Consider the following 19,001-nt stretch of genomic DNA (forward strand, 5'->3'; position numbering starts at 1 on the left):
GGGCTGACTTTCTTTGTTTTATGTCTAAAAAACACCTATGAGTGAGTACATGTAATAATTATCTTCTGTGTCTGGGTTACCTCACTCATAATAATGTTTTCTAGCTCCATCCATTTTCCTGCAAAATTCAAACTGTTGTTATTTTTTTCTGCTGTGTAAATGTACCACATTTTCCTTATTTATTCTTCGGTTGAGGGGCATTTAGGTTGTTTCCATGTTCTGGCTATGACAAACAAAGCTGCTATGAACATAGTTGAGCACATGACCTTGTGGCACGATTGAGCATCCTTTGGATATATACCCAAAAGTGGTATTACTGGGTCTTTTTTTTTTTTTTTTTTTAATTTATTTATTATTTATACAGTATTCTGTCTGCTTGTATGCCTGCAGGCCAGAAGAGGGCACCAGACCTCATTACAGATGGTTGTAAGCCACCATGTGGTTGCTGGGAATTGAACTCAGGACCTTTGGAAGAGCAGGCAGTGCTCTTAACCGCTGAGCCATCTCTCCAGCCCTACTGGGTCTTGAGGAAGGTTTTTTCCTAATTTTCTGAGAAATCGCCACACTGACATCCAAAGGGGTTGTACCAGCTTGCATTCCCACCAGCAATGCAGAAGTGTTCCCTTTTCCCCACAATCTCTCCAGCATAAGTTGTCATCAGTGTTTTTGATCTTGGCCATTCTTACAGGTGTTAAGATGGAATCTCAGAGTTGCTTTGATTTGCATTTCTCTGATGACTAAGGATATTGACCATTTCCTTAATTGTCTTTCAGCCATTTTAGATTCCTCTGTTGAGAGTTCTCTGTTTAGGTCTGTACTCCATTTTTTTATTGGATTATGTGATCTTTTGGTGTCCAATTTCTTGAGTTCTTTGTATATTTTGGAGGTCAGACCTCTGTCTGATGTGGGGTTAGTGAAGATCTTTTCCCATTCTATAGGCTGTTGTTTTGTCTTGTTGACCGTGTCCTTTGCTTTACAGAAGCTTTTCAGTTTCAGGAGGTCCCATTTATTAATTGTTTTCTCAGTGTCTGTGCTGCTGGGGTTATATTTAGGAAGTGGTTCCCTGTGCCAATGGGTTCAAGTGTACTTCCCACTTTCTCTTCTATAAGATTCAGTGTGGCTGGCTTTATGTTGAGGTCTTTGATCCATTTGGACTTGAGTTTTGTGCATGGTGATAGATATGGGTCTATTTTCATTCTTCTACATGTTGATATCCAGTTATGCCAGCACCACTTGTTAAATATGCTTTCTTTTTTCCATTTGATATTTTTTGCTTCTTTATCAAAGATCAGGTGTTCGAAGATGTGTGGATTGATATCCGGGTCTTCTATTCGGTTCCATTGGTCCTCCTGTCTGTTCTTATGCCAATACCTGGCTGTTTTCAGTATTGTAGCTCTGTAGTAGAGTTTGAAGTCGGGGTCAAATGGGAAGAGAAACCTCAGTTGAGAAAACACCTCTATCAAATTCCTGCAGTCTGCAGGGAGGAATCGGGGAGGCATTGGCTTGCTGGTTAGGCTAGACTGGCTCTGAGGGCCAACTTCTTAGATGGTGTGAGGGGTGGACCTCAGGTCCTCATGCTTGTGTGACAAATACTTCCTGATGGAGCTGTCTCTCCATTCCTTTAATACAGATATTTTTGTGTATATGACTGGGTATTTTTGTAATGAAAAAAATTACCAAAAATTTTACTCATACACTCACAAAAAGCATAAAGACATTTTGATTTATATCCCCACTTAGAGCCAGGTTTCTTGCACATCTAAAATCTGAACTTGTTTCTAAAGTTTGTTGCTATTTTATTTTGGCTTGACATTTCATTTTCATTGTTTGTTTGTTTGTTTGTTTTTGAGACAGCTCTAGCTGTCCTGAAACTTGCTTTGTAGGCCAGACTGGTCTCGAACTTACAGAGATCCACCTGCCTCTACCTCCTGAGTGCTGGGATTAAAGGTGTGTGCCAACATGCCTGGCTACTTATTTTTTATTATTTTATGTATATGGCTGTTTTGCTTGCATGTATGTCTGTGTACCATATGGGTGCCCAGTGCTCAAAGAGGCCATCGTATCCCCTGGAACTGGTAGAGACAGTTGAGAGTACTATGTGGTGTTGGGAATTGAACCCAGACCCTTGGAAGAGCAGTCTCTTTATCTTTAAGCCTCTGAGCTATCTCTCCAGCCCCTTGGTATTTTGTTTTTAAGAGGATAGCTCTAGCTGCTATCACAGTAGAGTCTTTCCTGACTGGATAAGGTAGCACAGATCTATAATCCTAGCACTTGGGAGGTAGAAGCAGAGGATTGGGAATTCAAGGCCAGCCTGGGCCCCGGAGACTCCATCCCAACAGAAGGAAATAGCAATCAAAGGAACAAGCGGTCCCCGTCATGGTTCAGGGCTGCAGAGCTGTTCTGTAAGTTCCTTCCCTTTCTCTTCCTGCAGCTGCTCTCCTCAGCATCCCTGGCTTCGTGGAACGGCTTTGCAAACTGGCAACTCGAAAAGTGTCAGAGTCCACAGGCACAGCCAGCTTCCTTCAGGAGCTGGAGGAGTGGTACACGTGGCTGGACAACGCGCTGGTGCTGGACGCCCTGATGAGAGTGGCCAGTGAGGAGTCTGAACACAATCAAGGTACTTTCTATGGGGCCCCTGAGGGGTAAGGTTTTTTCTGGACCCCTTGGAAACGTTGTTGGTCTCCTTTTTGTGGAGACTCAAGAGTTGCTTACAGTAGAATTTTCCTTAAGGTGGTCCTACACCAGGACTGTATTAAAACTTTAATAAGTTCCACTTCACTTCATGAAAAGAAGAAATAAAATCTGAATTTATATAATAAATGGATTGAATTAGGAAAGCAAAAGAAGCTCAGGTTAAGAACCTATATAACATGCTTCACGGGTGAATTCTACCAACATTTAAGCTTTTCCATAAAGCAAATACTTTTCAACTTATTCTTTGAAAAGAGTTTTACCATTATACCTAAACCAAAGAGATCATAAGAAAAGAATGTTACAGTTAATATTTTATGTATGTAGATGTAAAGATCCCCCCCCCAAAAAAAAAAAAAAAACTTTTACATCCAATTTAGCAGCCTCCTCGGGAGTGTATGTGGCCTGTTGCCTATAGAGGTTTCCCTAAGGGACGCTGGAGACAATTTGCATGTCTCTGATCTCATTGTTAGTCTTTAGGCAGGTATGCAGGGTGCCTTTGGGAAGCATATGAAGTGCATAGCACATGGAAGGGAAGGTCTTCCTGACGAGTTTTCACGTGGTTTCACCAGATGTGCCATCTGAGCACAGCAAGGAGATTAGTAGACTTCGTAAAAGTCTTAAAAACATCACTAAGAAGCAGAAAAGGCAAACCCACAGAACAGAACAGTTCTGCAAACTACATGTGTAATAAGGGACTTGAATATAGAATGTATAGAGAAGTCAAGGGATGTGATTTATCTGGCACATGTGCGACCCTGTGTTCAGTGCCAAGTACTGACCAAAAGAGTTAATTAATTCAATGATAAAAAGAACATGGGGGCTGAAGTAATTAAAAACACCGCCGCTGCTGCTGCTTCTGCTTCTTCTTTTTTTTTTTTTTGGTTTTTTGATACAGGGTTTCTCTGTAGCTTTGGAGCTTGTCCTGGAACTTGCTCTGTAGACCAGGCTGGCCTCAAACTCACAGAGATCCATCTGCCTCTGCCTCCTGAGTGCTGGGATAAAAGGTGTGCGCCACTACCACCTGGCTGTTTATTGCTCTTTTAGAGGACTTGAATTTGATTCCCAGGGATCTAGAGCCTTCTCCTGGCCTTACACAGATATGAACATGCACATGAATTTAAAAACAAAGCATATAAAGAACACCCATAGAGGAGGAATAAAGAGACAACTCATTCCAAAATACAGACAGGGATCTAAATAGACATTTCTCCAAACACGAATAAATGGCTGAACACACATGAAAAGCTGCCCAACAACTTTAGCCATTAAAAAAATACAAATTATGCCTCTAAGGTAGCAATTCATACTCATGTTCTTTCTCACTCCCCACCCCTACCCCACCTTCTCTCTGTACCTACATGGACTGCCCTCTCCCACATGGATACTCATTACGTCTGGCACCACTTGTGTACCAGTCTGGACCTCCTCCTCCCATAGCCATGTTCTCCTTCAGGCCTCTCCAGAGCTCTCCAGAGCCAGGTTAACTAAGAATGTTCAAGGCTCTGCCTTTAATCCCAGCACGCCAGGCAGAGGCAGGTGGATGACTGCAAGTTCAAGGCCAGCCCAGTCTACAAAGCCAGGACAGCCAGGACTGTTACACAGAGAAACCCTGTCTTGGAAAACAAAACAAAACAAAACAAAACAAAAGGCTCAAGTGGCTTACCAAGGCAAGAGTCTGTGTGCTTCCATCCAGTCACCTCAGACCAGTGTTCTGGCCATTGGTGAGGGTATCCATTGGGGATAGAGTGGATCGTGCTTTTCTCCTGTGTAGAGAAAAGTGTACTAAATGGATTCCATTTTCTCACTTAGGATTGCTTTCAGTGATAATTTTTCCTTTAGCTTTGCCTGCTGACTTCCAGGCAGCACGCACAGACTAACCCAAAAAGAGAGCACAAGTGCCTAACTTACAGTTATATGGCAATGCGGAGTCCCCGTCTGGTCAGATCTCATGGATGTCTGAGTTCAAGGCTACCTTTTTTTTTTTTTTTTTTTTTTTTTTTTTTTTTTTTTTTTTTTTTTTTTGAGTTTTCAAGATAGGGTTTCTCCGTAGCTTTTGGTTCCTGTCCAGGAACTAGCTCTTGTAGACCAGGCTGGCCTCGAACTCACAGAAATCTGCCTGCCTCTGACTCCCAAGTGCTGGGATTAAAGGCGTGCGTCACCACCGCCTGGCTAATTCAAGGCTATCTTGAGCCACATAGCAAGTTCCGGGCTTACAGAGTGAGACCTTCCCTCAAATTAATTAATTAATTTAATTTAATTAAAAACAAAAGCTGGGCATTGGTGCACACACCTTTAATCCCAGCACTTGGGAGGCAGAGGCAGAGGCAGGCAGATCTCTGAGTTGGTGGATAACCTGATCTAGAGAGTGAGTTTCAGAATAGCCAGGGCTACACAGAGAAACCCTATATCAAAAAACCAAATAAATAAATAAAAATAAAACAGAAAGTTCCAGTGGGTTATTGCCCTGTGATTATAGAAAACAAGTATATACTATATTACCCTATATCCCAAAAAACTTAAAGAATTTTGGATGTTTGAGAAGATAATATTTAACTAATTAAATCATTTGTTAAGCATTGTATATGTATGTGTCTATCTTATCAAAACTTCATATAATATGTCCTATTAATAGGCACAGTTTGTGTTAGTTAACTTTTTTAATTTCTAAATTACAACAGGCAAGCATTAGCAGAGCGGAACTGGATTTTTACTTTATTTACCATCCTTGCGTGTTGTTTACTAGTGCAGGTATTGTTCAGAGCACCAGAAGGTTCTTTCTATCCTTATAACAGTAGCAAGGAGTTGCTACTGACGTCACCGCTGTCTCACAAAAGAGGATGACTAGGAAGCACCGAGAAGTCATCTGGCTTCCCCACCGCCACGCAGCCAGACCTGTGGTTAGACTGCAGCCTGGCTCTGCATCTGTGCTCTTAGCTCCTGTGCCATGCTGCTTCCTGTCATCTTCTTGTATCACCGTCCATTGTCAGAGCTCTTCCTAAGAATCCAGGGCTGGACTCTTGTTACGTGGGCAATGAAGTGAATGAGAGCAATTACCTAAAGGGAAATCTTGTCAGAGAATCCCTCATGCAGTTAGCGATGTAGACAGCACTTAGCCACTGCAGACCTGAAGAGTGTTCTCCACAATTTGCAGCCAGGCATCTGACTGTCTGATTGCTGACAAGAACAGGGAGAGGCTGCCACGGTGGCTGTGTGGGAATGCTGTACCTGATGTTGGAGAGTACAGAACTGCGGAGGCCTTCCCTAGCTTTCTAAGCTGCTCTTGTGGGTATAAGGAGGTTTCCTAGCTTTTAAAATGTCTAATGAGGGTTGAGTCTGGTCTGATGGCTCCTTAATCCCAGTTTCTTCACAACACACCTATGGGTAGAGTAAGCTTCCTCAGGAGCCATGCCTCACCCATCTTACGGGGGCTGTGCCAGCCTCCACTGTGTTCCCCCCTCTAGGCACCTCAGAGGAGAATGCGTTGCCACATACCTCAGCCAGGACCCAGCTGCCCCAGTCCATGAAGATTATGCATGAGATCATGTACAAACTGGAAGTGCTCTATGTCCTCTGTGTGCTGCTGATGGGACGTCAGCGAAACCAGGTGGGTGCTCCCCAGCCTCAGAGCAGGAGGGGTGAGAGCAGATGCCACATAACCTGTGGGTTATCCAGGTGCACCTGCGCACACTCTCTAGCTCAGCAGAGGCTGTGGGTTATTTGCCTCCTTGTAAGGAAACCAGACTGCTTCTAGAGCCTGGAGCATCTGCTCTGGGCTTCAGGCAGCAGTTCTAGATAGCAACTGTGCAGGCCAAGAGAAGACCTTTATTTTAGTAATGTAAGATTAAAGACATATGCTGTGTGCCAGGCGTGGTGGTGCACACCTTTAATCCCAGTGCTCAGGAGGAGAGACAAGTCTGGTCTCCATAGTGAGTTCCACTACAGGGACTACACAGAGACACCTTATGTTGAAAAAAAACTGACTGTGAAGGGCACACCAATTGGTTATCTAATACCAAATGGTCAGCCCTGAAAACGTACATAGAAGTAACATTACAGTAACAATACAACTCGGCAGGTTGTATTTATGTATTCAGAAATTGTGTGTGTGTGTGTGTGTGTGTGTGTGTGTGTGTGTGTACACACATATATTTCTGTAACAACGATTAAAGAAAAAGAGGCCATGAATTGAAAGAGTGAAAATGAAGGTATACATGGAAGAGTTTGGAGGGAGAAAAGGGAAAAGAGAATGATGTAATTATAGACTCAAAAAATTAAAACGTTATCTTTTTAAGAAAAGGTGTGTCATGTAGGTGCAGTAGAGCAACTGAGCACCAAGCCTTTCACTGTTATAAGCCTTGTAAAAAAAAAAGTGTGTGTGTGTGTGTGTGTGTGTGTGTATGTATTACCACATATGTGCTGGTTCCCATGGAAGCCAGGAGAGGACACCAGATTCCCTGGAGCTGGAGTTGTGAGCCACCTGACATGGATGCTGGGAACCAAAGTCAGGGGCCCTGATGGCTGACAAAGAAGGGCAAGATGAAAGTGAGGCTGAAACTCAACAGAGAAATCATTAAACCTGTAGCCCTGTGGTTAGAATGGGGTGTGCAGTGTCTTGAAGTGAATTCCAGTGACTTGAGAGCCTTGCCCTGTGACCTTGTCATTTCTGCCTTCATGGAATTTCTCCTGGACATTGTCTGCAACTTTCTTTGTAGTTGCCATAGATACATCCTGGGGTCTCCATCACAGCTTGGGTTCATGCACCACCCTCCTCTAGGCCTTTTGAAATTTCAATGAAAGCCTCAATGATTCCATAACTCTTGCATGCTGTGTGCCCAAAAAACCAGCATCACATGAGCTGGGCATAGTGTTGTAAATGTATAATCCCAGCACTCAGGAAGAGAGGGCATGAGGATACCAAGTTCAGAGCCAGTCTGGGCTATATACTGTGGTGTAGTGCCCTCAAACACCAGAAGAGGGTAGTAGATCCTCAGCGACTAGAGTTACAGAAGGTTGGGAACAGCTGTGTAGATGTCCAATCAAAGCCAGGTCCTCTGGAGGAGTAGCCAGTACTTTTAACCACTGAGCCATGTCTCCAACCCTTAAAATTAACAAGTTTCTAGCTGGGCATGGTGGTACACACCTTTAATCTCAGCATTCGGGAGGCAGAGGCAGGTGGATCACTGAGTTTACAAAGCATGTTTCAGGACAGCCAGGGCTACACAGAGAAACCCTGTCTTAAAAAATTTAAGCCCAGTAGGATGGCACACTCCTCCTGGTGAGTTGCATTCCCAGAGGATCTGATGCCTTTCCTGCTTCTGAGAGCACCAGCACACGAGGGCACCAGCACACATGTGCACGCACTCATTTGTACACCACACACAAACATTTTTAAGGGGCATTTTTCTGTGCATTCAAGGTAGAAGATGCGTGGATGCTGTCTTTAAGTGGCAGCACTCGGTTCTTCTTCATCCTGAGGGTGGCTGTCTGTACTGATCTTAGCACACATCCATCTCACTATGGCCTCACTATTTCCCTTCCCTCCTCACACAGGTCCACAGGATGATTGCTGAGTTCAAGTTGATCCCAGGACTCAATAATTTGTTTGACAAACTGATTTGGAGGAAGCATTCAGCCTCCGCCCTTGTCCTCCATGGTCACAACCAGAACTGTGACTGTAGCCCGGTAAGCAGGAGACCTGGGAACAGCAGGGTGTTCACTAGGAGTTAGCTCTTTAAGGGCTGCTGCTGACCCTGAGTGTCTCATTCTTGAAGATGAGAGCAGAGAGGAAGTTTTTATTTCTCAGGGGACATTAAACTGAGAATCAGGCATCCTTTGCCACTCAGCTTTTCAGGAGATCGTGACTGAGTCACAGAATCTCTGAGCTTCTGTGTTCTTGGATGATAAAGGTCATGTGCCTGTTGGCCTCAGAGCAGCCCTCCCAGCCCCTTGGCAGGAAAGTGTGCCAAGACCTGAAGTTTGTAAAGCCAGCAGAACCTGGCGCCCTGGGTTCCTGCACTGCATTTTCTCAGTGCCTGCCTCCCACTTTGTTGTTCTCTTTGGCCTTGTCAGAATGCTTTTCTTCTGTCCATCTGAGTGAATAATTTAAAAGGAGTATAGTTTGCATGTCTAGATAACATGTCTGACTTATTCAGAAATCACTTGGTCTTTGCTGTGTAAACACACCACATCTTCTGTTTTTCTTTTTGCAATTTATCTCTTTAATGGTTTGTCAGTTGTTTTCCTTTGGTCCCTTGGAGATGCTCCTGTGATGCCGTTAGCTTGTGTTTGGAGTTTCATACCCTCAGGGTAGCATGTCCCCCATTTTGGGATGTTTGGGAGGACCCGTGCAGCCTCTGCCCTGGACATTCCTGAGCCAGTGCATTAAGAGGAGCCCGTTCTATATTTATGTTTAATTTCCTGGCCCTGCTCCTCGATTAGGATTGCTTATTTCTCCTGGGAAGCTCCCACCAGCCAAACCTAAGTGGCCCAGGCTTCTTACCCAGCTCTCTGGTTCACAGGTTGGCTCTGTCTGGTTACTGTAGGACATTGAAGCCATAGCCTTATTGGCCTCTCTCTCATCCACACACCTCCCTCAGCTCCTAAGCATCTCTGCCCTGGATCTCTGGGCCAGGTCTTTCTGATTCTTACAGGTTTTCATTTTAGCTTTTAAGCTAGCCTCACATGTGAAGGGACTTGAGTGATTTTTTTTTTTTTTTTTTTTTTGAATCTGCTATGCTAGGACATTGTTGGCATAAAAGGTCTGTATTCGTTTACCTTGGCACTGGTCGGGTATGAACGCCTGACTTTTCAGCTAAAGAAAAACCCCTGCTGTGCTTAGGACAGGAACTCAAAAGAAACAGTGTAGCAAGACAGGGATGTCACCAGAGTCCACACTTGTTTTATATAGAAGTATCCTAACTAATATAGCTTTGGTGTGTTATAGGACATTACCTTGAAGATCCAGTTTTTGAGGCTTCTCCAGAGTTTCAGTGACCACCATGAGTAAGTATATGTGCCATGGAGTGGAATCTCCAGGCAGTTCCCCTCATCTTCTCTCTGACTTCTGACTCAAAGGCCTGGCAGGAGCCACCCAGTGTCCTGGTGTGGCTGTCCTTCCTTCATCTAGAACTGGGTTTTTCCTGCATCTTCACAGCCCCTCTGAAAGGACAGAAGTGGCTGCCACTCATTGCCCTTGGAGCAACACATTTCTTCAGTAACTGGCCCCTGAGCTTCAGAGAGCCCTGACTGAAAACATGGAGACCCCCATTTCCACAATGAAATGTGCTGACCCCCCTTCAGCGCACACAGTTTTTGAGATGTTCTAATCTTTGATTTTTAATGTTTAAGCTTTTAGTGGAGAATGTACAAGAAAATACTTGTCCATTATAAAGAAAACAGTGCAGGGAAGGAGGAAAAGCCATTGATGTAGGCCTTAGCTTTATAGTAAGGACTTCGGTGACCCAACAGCTGTGTGTGCACAAAGAAGTGGACACACTGGTACATGGCTTCTGGTAGTTATGTATTTATTTATTTATTTATTTGTTCATTCATTCACTTATATTTTGATGTCCCAAAGAAAGCCAGAAATTAAAGCATCCATGAACAGCTTAGAGGATGAGTTAACTGTGGGGATTTGTCCTTTTGGTTTTCTCACAGTGCTGGGGGTTAACCTGGCTTTTAAATGTTGGTTTAAGTTTTGGAACATTGTACAAGCTAATAGAATATGCCCACGGACAGTGTGGCCTGGAAGCCTCTATCTCTTTTGTGATTCTCTCTTGTGAGAGCATCTGTGGCTGAAGGCACAGATTTTATTACAAAATTGCACTCATTTTCTTTTTGTCTTTGGATTTTTGGGGGGGATGGTGTGTGTGTGTGTCTGTGTGTCTGTCTGTCTGTCTGTCTGTTCCTAGCTTTCTTCAAACTCTCAAATGAGCATTTCTGTATGCCTGGCTTAGCGGGTGCCGTGAGGAATGGAAATACTTTGGCCTGTGCTGTCATGAAGGGGACATCTGGGAAGGAAGTATAACATTAGAGAAGGTCACCAGTGAGAGGGCATGGTGACAAATGGGCACAGTGTGTGGGAGCAGAACTCAGCTCTGTGAAAGGACAGTGGGCAGGTTTCCTGCCCGGCTGCCTGGTACCCAGTGATGCTTTACTGCAGAAGCAATTTGTGAGCAGAGGCCTGAGTGGGGCAAAGAGGCAGCCTGAGAGAGTGTTCTAGCCAGAAGGCCCACATGTGGAGAAGCCCCTGCAGGAAGGACATGGCATGGTCAGGAAAACCAGAGTGGCCAGATGGTGTGGGTGTGAGCGGCTCAGTGTGTAATGTGGCTGCAGAAGTGGCCTGGCTGCACAAGGTCTCTGAGTCATGTTCACTCCCAGGTATTACACACCTGAAGTGGTGGGGTTTGGGGGAAGCGTTTTCAATAGTGACAGAGTCCAAGCCCTGTTCTGAAAACCACCCAAGGAACCGTGTGAGAGTTCCCTTCCTGTGGGAAACAGCTGAGGATGCTGGCTGTGTGCCGCACAGACCCATAATGACAAGCCTGGATGAAGAGGACAGCTCTGTCACAGCTGGTCAGACCTCTGCTTAGGTGACTCTGGCCACTGAGAATGCTGCAGCAGGGCTAGGCTCCCAGAGTAAGATGACAGATGGGACTGGACATGCTGAGGTGCCGGTGGCTTTGAGAAGTCATATAGAAATGTCCAGTGCACAAGATGGAGACCTGGAGATGCCGAGGGAAGGGCCTTGGTAGTGAGTGGCAAGCAGGTGTGGAAGGGCTGCTGGAGTCTCAGCTTCTCTTCCCCACAGCAGGGGCAGAGCTTACTGCTGTTTACCCTTTGAACCCATTTGTTTCAGGAACAAGTACCTGCTGCTCAACAATCAGGAGCTAAATGAACTCAGTGCCATCTCTCTGAAAGCCAACATCCCTGAGGTGGAAGCTGTCCTCAACACTGACAGGTGATCCTGGTGGGGGACAGCTGTGGCTACAGGGCTCACAGGAAGGCACATACAGGTGTGCATACTTGCCCTTTCTCACACGTAGCTACCATGCCCACCGGCTTCATGTGCTAGATACTCACATCTCCTGCATTCCTAACTGAACATCACAGCAGCTCTCAGAAGGAAGTGCTGTCATCATCTTCCTCTCTGTATGGAGAGGATAGAGGTCTCGAGCGGCCCCCTGCCAAAGGTAGCTGCAGTCTCTCCCTCCTCCTTGTCCCCTTTGCTGTCATCCTTCTCATCCCCTGCCCAGTGACAGCTGTGCCAAGCAGGGTAAGCAGATTCTTTTCCCCCTGCCAAGAATCAAGTCCTGTGTGCTGGCTGTGTCTACCTCGTCTTTGGGAACAGCACAGTGACATGCCAGGCTCACAGGAGTTTATGGACCTTATCCAGCAACCTTATCCATTAACTCCCCAACATCTTGATAGGATGAACACAGCGCTGCTCTGGTGTCTGCAGGGGATGGAAGTGGAACTGCTGTGTGAAGAGGGAGTTTAAGGGCCCAGACACCGACGCCTGCTACCATGACAGGCCTAGTCGTTTTCTTATCTTCTGCCTTTGCCTCATAGACAAGAAACTGGGGCCTGGAAGCCCACAGCTCAGCTGGAAATGACCCCAGGGCAGGAGAGTGAACTCTGGGCCCTGCCCAATTGGTACAGACTTTGTTCCATCTGGCATACTCTGCTGTGGCCTGGATTAAACCCACTTGTGATATAAATGGCCCTTCCTCTGGCTGTTCTCAGCCCTGTCTGGCCCCGGATGTGCCTCTGCCTCTTGCCAGCCAGTCTGAGGAGAGAAAACTGGCCTATGCAATAGAAATGCACCTGGCTGTTGAATTGACAGCTGCAGTCTCTTGATGTCCTGACAGAGGGTGGAGCAAGAGAGCATCCCTGCCTCGCCTGTTCTGTCACCCGGCTGCACCAGCACAGGAACCTAGCTCATTCAGATCTGTCACTGGTGCCCTGTCCCTTTGATTTTAGGAGTTTGGTGTGTGATGGCAAGAGGGGCTTACTAACTCGGCTGCTGCAGGTCATGAAGAAGGAGCCAGCAGAGTCTTCATTCAGGTGAGTCTGTGGACAGGCGCACTTCTTAGGGGGTCTAGGAGCCAGGGTTTCCCAATTGGCTAGTCTCTCATCCACTCCTTAAGAGTGATCACCAATGGGGGAAGTTGGCCTCACTGCTCCTGGCTTCATGTGACTCAGTGGGTAAGTATGTGTACCCCTTTCACATACTAACAGGGTATGCCAGGAGGTGACTGAGCATTCATCCAGCTGGCACTAGAGAGGTGGGGCAAAAATGGGATCCAGGCCCTGCCTGTGTGACATTACCTGGGGTTATAAGAAATAAGCGTGCCAGGCGGTGGTGGCGCAGGCCTTTAATCCCAGCACTTGGGAGGCAGAGGCAGGCGGATCTCTGTGAGTTCGAGACCAGCCTGGTCTACAAGAGCTAGTTCCAGGACAAGCTCCAAAACCACAGAGAAACCCTGTCTCGAAAAAACCAAAAAAAAAAAAAAAAAGAAAAAGAAATAAGCGTGAAAAGGAAGAAACCTGCTTCAGTGCAGCATGGGAAGAAACAGATCCAGCAGCTGCCCCAGAAGCCATCTGCTAAGTGGCCAGGCACCAAGGAAGAGGCTGCAGAGTTCCTAGCCACCTGGGAAAGTTAATGAAGACCTAGGACAGGAGGGATCCCAACAGGCCTGGGTGTAAGGCTCTGTCCCTACAGGGTCTCTGTCACCTCAGCCTTTCCTATTCAGACCTTCCCTTGTGGATCCCAGCCGAGCCCTCTGGTCTACTCGGTGTCTGTTTTCTCTTTAGACCAGCTCAGTGACTTGTCCACACATACCCTACTGCTGGCCACACACCTCCCTGGCTCCAAAGTTCATGTCCTTCCAGTCTTCTGAGAGTGACCCTAGAGTATTTTCACATGGAACTTAACTAGCTGCCACTCTTTGAGCCTTCATGCCACTACCTATGCCATGCAAACCCTCTCTGGTACAGCCGCATGAAAGACGGGTCCCTGCTGAGCTGTGAGCGCCCTGATAGGGGGATAGCAATTCTTTGTTCGCTGCTCTGTCCTCAAGATCTAAGGATGAGGCCCAAGACTAGAAAATGTTCAATAAATGTCAGATACTTGGCTGCAGACAACTCTAGCCCTGGGGGATTGAACCTCGACCAGGAGAGGGCAGCCATCGCCACCCGGGTCAGGGGTCAACATTTGGGTCACAGGTTTTGGCAAGCCCGGGCTGTGGAAAGTTTCCTCCGAGGGACCACCTCCTATGCAGACCAGATGTTCCTGCTGAAGCGAGGCCTTCTGGAGGTATGGCTGCGGAGCGGGGTGCAGGTGGCCGTCCTCCTAGCCCCTTTCTCTGAGTTCTCATCCTGAGCCTTAAGTAGTTTGCTCAGGGACAGAGTCTGGTTTTCCCAAGTACACGTTGTTCTAGTGTTTGCCCTGGGTTGCCAGCTCTGGGCTCCCTGTAAGTACTGATAGGTGACTGAGGGACTCGGGTCAGCATGCAGGAATATAGACTATAAAGTTACCCAGCAAGGCCTTGGACCCTGAGGATATTTGGTATTGACTACAAGTTAATATTCCCATATTTATCAGTGACCTGCAAAAAAAAAAAAAAAAAGCAGATTCATAATGGAGCAAATGGCTGAGTTACACTTGGTTTTGTTATTGTTGTTGTTTATTGTTTTTATCATTACTATGAACAAGAAACTGACCCATAAATTGTAAAGGAAAATAATTGCCAAATCAATGTAAGTTCAAGAAAGTGAGTTGAGCTTGATGGAAATCCCAGCTCTTCAGAAGCAGAAGCAGGGGTTCTACAAGTTCAAGGCCAAACCTTGTCTCAAATAAAGCACCAATGAAAGAAAAGAAGGAAGAAAGGGAAGTAGGGGAAAATAAAAAACAACCAGAAAACAAAAGTGGAAAATGTGAAAACAGGAGTTAAATTGGCTTCTTATTCTCAATAAATATTTATTGATTCTTATGTTTTAAACAGTCTCATTGATAAACCTAAAGACAGCCCTTAGGGTCAAAATGTGTACACTGCACCTAAGTTCTGTCCTCCATTTACTCAAGCGGCCCTAGTGCTCGGCCAGCAATCCTTGCCAGATCTGGAGACAGACACTTTGTCCATGAAGGTGGCTGCAGAGCAGGTCAAAAGCTTCATCTGTGAGCCCTGCAAAGTGAATACTCCTTGCCCACCCAGTGCCCCTCTGCTGAGGTTATTCACCTGGCTCTTTCTTCCCTTGGAGCCACCAAGTAGCCTCAGCAAAGAACCTAGAGAGCTGCAGATTCCATCCACCTGGATGCTGCCTTGAAGCAAGCAAGTGTTCTGAGCTTCAGGCCAGGCCTGAGTGGCAAACAGGCAGGAGCAGCCCCATGCACACCCTTACCCTGTCCCCTGCTCACCCCAGCACATCTTATACTGCATTGTGGACAGTGAGTGCAAGTCGAGAGATGTACTCCAGAGCTACTTTGATCTCCTGGGAGAGCTGATGAAGTTCAACGTCGACGCATTCAAGAGATTCAATAAATATATCAACACTGATGCAAAGGTAAGGCCCGCCCAGGGCTCCGTGGTGTTTGCTGCAGCATTGGTTGTCTGGGGTCCAACGGGCAATGAGCAGATGTTCACTACACCCACTCTCTCATGCTTTGAGCCGGACCCTAAGAATGTTAGGTTGAAAACTTTGGCTGGGTTACAGCATCCTAGCAGCCCCCCAGGGACAGCAGGCCACTTAGTGTATCTTACCGGCAGAGTAGTGGGGCTGGGGCAGATCAGTGGCCCCTGGCCAGCAGCCCCAGCCAGTGAGTGTCATTTCTGCTCCAGTTCCAGGTGTTCCTGAAGCAGGTCAACAGCTCGCTGGTGGACTCCAACATGCTGGTGCGCTGTGTCACTCTGTCACTGGACCGATTTGAGAACCAGGTGGACATGAAAGGTGAGGCAACCACGGCGCCGAGACAAGAGGGTGCAAGTATGCCTGCCAGGCACCTGGCCTCCAGCCAGGAACTGCTGAATTTCTTGCCCAGATATCTCTGTGCCTGAGGTGGGGTCAAGTGGTGGTCTTGGCTCAGCTGTGTTGACTTCTCCATGATCATTCTTTAATGAACAATCACAACATGTTAGTAAATGAAAAAGCCACCTTTCTCTGGACCGACAGTCAGCAGTGTGCTGGGTCTCTTCATTCTGTTTCCAGAACAGGACTTAGTGTGCGGCTGTGGTGGGTGGGGTGTCAGACCTCACCTAGAATTGTGTGTAGCTAAACATATGTGTACATACATGCCTTTTTTCCTATGAGGTTTGTGGCACCAGTTTCTTAGGATACTTTTAAAAAGGACAGTGTCCCTCATCATTATCATTGGTGGTAAAAACTATCCTGGTCAGGGTTAATTAGACCATTTACCTCCTGTTTCTTCTAAAGCAGAAGGGTCTCTTAGGAGATTGGTCACATGGACTTTAGTGCAATCAGGCATGGGTGACCTTCCCAGTAGTCTGGTAGGTCATTTGCTCAGCGCTCTTTGCGTCTGGACTGAGGCAGTGAACATAGGCGTGCGAGAGCTGTACAAACCAGTCAGCCTCGCTAGAAGTTCTGGAAAGTGGTTCAAATCTGACTGTTTCTGCGTGTGCGTGCATGTGTGTGTGTGTGTGTGTGTGTGTGAGAGAGAGAGAGAGAGAGAGAGAGAGAGAGAGAGAGAGAGAGAGATTTATATCTGTGTGGGTATGTGCACATATGTATACACACATGTGGAGGCCAGAGGTTGACATCAGTTCTCTTTTTTTCCTCCTTTAATTTTTGAGCAGAGTCTCCCACTGAAGCTGGAACTTGTAGATTCAGCTAGGCTGGCTGGCCAGTGAGCCTCAGGGATCTGCCCTCATCTGTGTCCCCCAGCTCTGGGGTTTTAATACGTATGCTGCCACACTGGGTTTTCACATGGGTTCCAGAAATCCAAGCTCTGAACCTCACACTGTGTAGCAGTGCTTTACCCAGCGGACCATCTTCCCAGGCTTGCTGTGTTTCTTTATGGTCATTTTCGTCCTGTCTTCCTGAGAAGGAGCATACCTAGGAACTGGAGCTGGTGACAAACTGGGAGGGAGCTGCAGGAGGGCCACTTCCTGAGCATGGTTCTGAAGCACCAGTGGGATCGCTGAGATTTGGTTTAGCCTTATAACAAAACGGTTGCAGATTGATCCTGTTGTTGCAGGCTTTTGTCGTTGATTTATTTTTAATTATGTGTATGTAGCAAGCTTTCTTGTCAGACTGTATTTGGACCACCATCTCTCAAATGATCCTGAGACTTATTATTAATTATAAAAGCTTGACCTTAGCTTAGGCTGTTTCCCAACTAGCTCTTATAACTTAATTCATATATTTTTTTTTGATCTACATTCTGCCACATGACTCTGTGACCTCTTAATAAGGCACTTTTGGCTTTCTCCAAGTCTGCTGGTGAAATTGTGTGCCTAGATTCCTGCTCCCAGTTTCTCTCTCTTTGCCTGGAAGTCCCGCCTATTCTCTCCTGCCTAGGTATTGGCCATTTACTTCTTTATTACCTCTTTATTTGACCAATCAGAAGGAGCCTTAGGCAGAAACACATCTCTACAGTGTAAATAAATATTCTGCAACATTTTTCCCTTTTTGTCTAAATAAAAAAGGAAAGGTTTTAACTCTAACATAGTAAAACTGTATACAGTAAGAACAGATATCAGATGAGAATCACATTCGCGAGGTCCAGTCCGTCTGCATTTGGCAAATTCAGAGAAAGTACTGTGTTACTGTATTATCTATCCTATCTTAGGGAGTCCAAAGTTTTATACCTAAACTGTTTTCTGTCATAACATGTATTGAATCAAAAATGAATGACATTTATGCCCTGGCAATGCTGAAGCGTATATGGCGGCTCTGTTGAACTTGTCCATATTGGGTTTCATGGTCTGAATTGATGAGGATGACTGACCAGGTCTCTTCCTCAAGAGACAAGTTCCTCTTTCTGTCAGAACTTATATTACCATCCTAAAAATATTTTTTAGACCTTAAAACATCTTCTTAGATAAACAGCTTAAGCTTCTCTGTCTCTCAACTTTATGCACTTTACATTTCTTTTGTGAGTGTCATTTTCTGAATTTGCTAACAAGGACAATTTCACTATAACTATCGAAGCTTCAGGCCCATCAAAGACCTGAGAAGTATATATTACCATCTGAGAATGTGCAGAAATGGTGTATGAGGTCCTTCTGTTTATGTGTTGCTTTCCTTCATTAATCAATAAAGAAACTGTTTGGCCTGATAAGGCAGAACTTAGGTAGGCAGAGAAGACAGAACTGAATTCTGAGAGGAAGGAAGTAGAGTGAGAGAGCCTCCATGGAGATGCCAGCTGAGACATGCTGAATCTTTCCCGGTAAGCCACAACCTCGTGGTGATATACAGATTATTAGAAATGGGTTAAATCAAGATGTGAGAGTTAGCCAGTAAGAGGCTAGAGATAATGGGCCAGGCAGTGATTTAAATTAATACAGTTTCTGTGTGATTATTTTGGGTGTAAACTAGCCAGGCGGCCAGAACAAGGGGCCCCACTCCCTTTCAACACAAAACAAGCAACTTCCAAAACTGTAGAAACAGTAGAGACAGCTGGCTGCCCAGACAGTCATTCAAGGTTTCTCTGCAATGTTGGGAAATGCATCTTCAGCCTATAGGCCTAGAATATCTGACAGGCTTCTCTGTGAAGCAGGAGTTTTGAAGGACTGTCCTACCCTGTCTTCAAAGTTTGGCAGTCACCTTTTGTGTCCTGCTTGTCCAGTTTGGACAGCATACTATTAGCAGTTGAGGCAAAGGCAGGCAGTTTCTTGCCCAGTGACTACTTATGCACAATAAAAGCAAACTCCATATGGAGGTTCTTCGATACCAATCATCCTTTTTTGAAGTAAATTGGTGCTGCCAAGAGCATATGTGTCTTACTCTTCGTGAGAATTCTTAGGTTATTAAAACATCTTACATGCTGTATTTTGTAGATCTCCGAAGTGTTTGAATATCATCTATCTCTCTAAAATATATCTCTGTTTAACCTTGAAAATATACCTACCATGACTATAAGTTTGATAATTATAGATGACTTACTACTAACCTGTGTTTATTAATTATAGATTACATTTTTACAGTTACATAGGTATGATACCTTAAATAAGAGTAGAAACATATATACAGTATAACAAAAATAAATTTGTATCAATACACAAAATCCATACCAATGTAAATATTTGAGATTAATAGTTGCTTTTTAAAGTAGATTCCTATCCTTTCCA

The 19,001-nt window shown here is 45.5% G+C and overlaps 1 protein-coding gene across 2 annotated transcripts in view; it reads left to right on the forward strand.

Moving 5' to 3' along the window:
- Positions 1-19,001, forward strand: part of Trpc4ap (transient receptor potential cation channel subfamily C member 4 associated protein) — a 63,369-nt gene that overhangs the window by 39,067 nt on the left and 5,301 nt on the right. The window contains exons 8-16 of one of the 2 annotated variants that reach the window (XM_057781941.1): positions 2,432-2,617; positions 6,156-6,298; positions 8,245-8,376; positions 9,638-9,696; positions 11,552-11,653; positions 12,676-12,759; positions 13,921-14,011; positions 15,118-15,258; positions 15,534-15,642. In XM_057781941.1, coding sequence (XP_057637924.1) covers positions 2,432-2,617; positions 6,156-6,298; positions 8,245-8,376; positions 9,638-9,696; positions 11,552-11,653; positions 12,676-12,759; positions 13,921-14,011; positions 15,118-15,258; positions 15,534-15,642 — 1,047 coding nt within the window. Of the gene's footprint in view, positions 1-2,431; positions 2,618-6,131; positions 6,299-8,244; positions 8,377-9,637; positions 9,697-11,551; positions 11,654-12,675; positions 12,760-13,920; positions 14,012-15,117; positions 15,259-15,533; positions 15,643-19,001 lie in introns of both variants that reach the window. The other variant, XM_057781940.1, reaches the window with a different exon arrangement.

Source organism: Chionomys nivalis, chromosome 9 (genome assembly GCF_950005125.1).
Source record: "Chionomys nivalis chromosome 9, mChiNiv1.1, whole genome shotgun sequence".
Lineage (NCBI taxonomy): Eukaryota > Metazoa > Chordata > Mammalia > Rodentia > Cricetidae > Chionomys > Chionomys nivalis.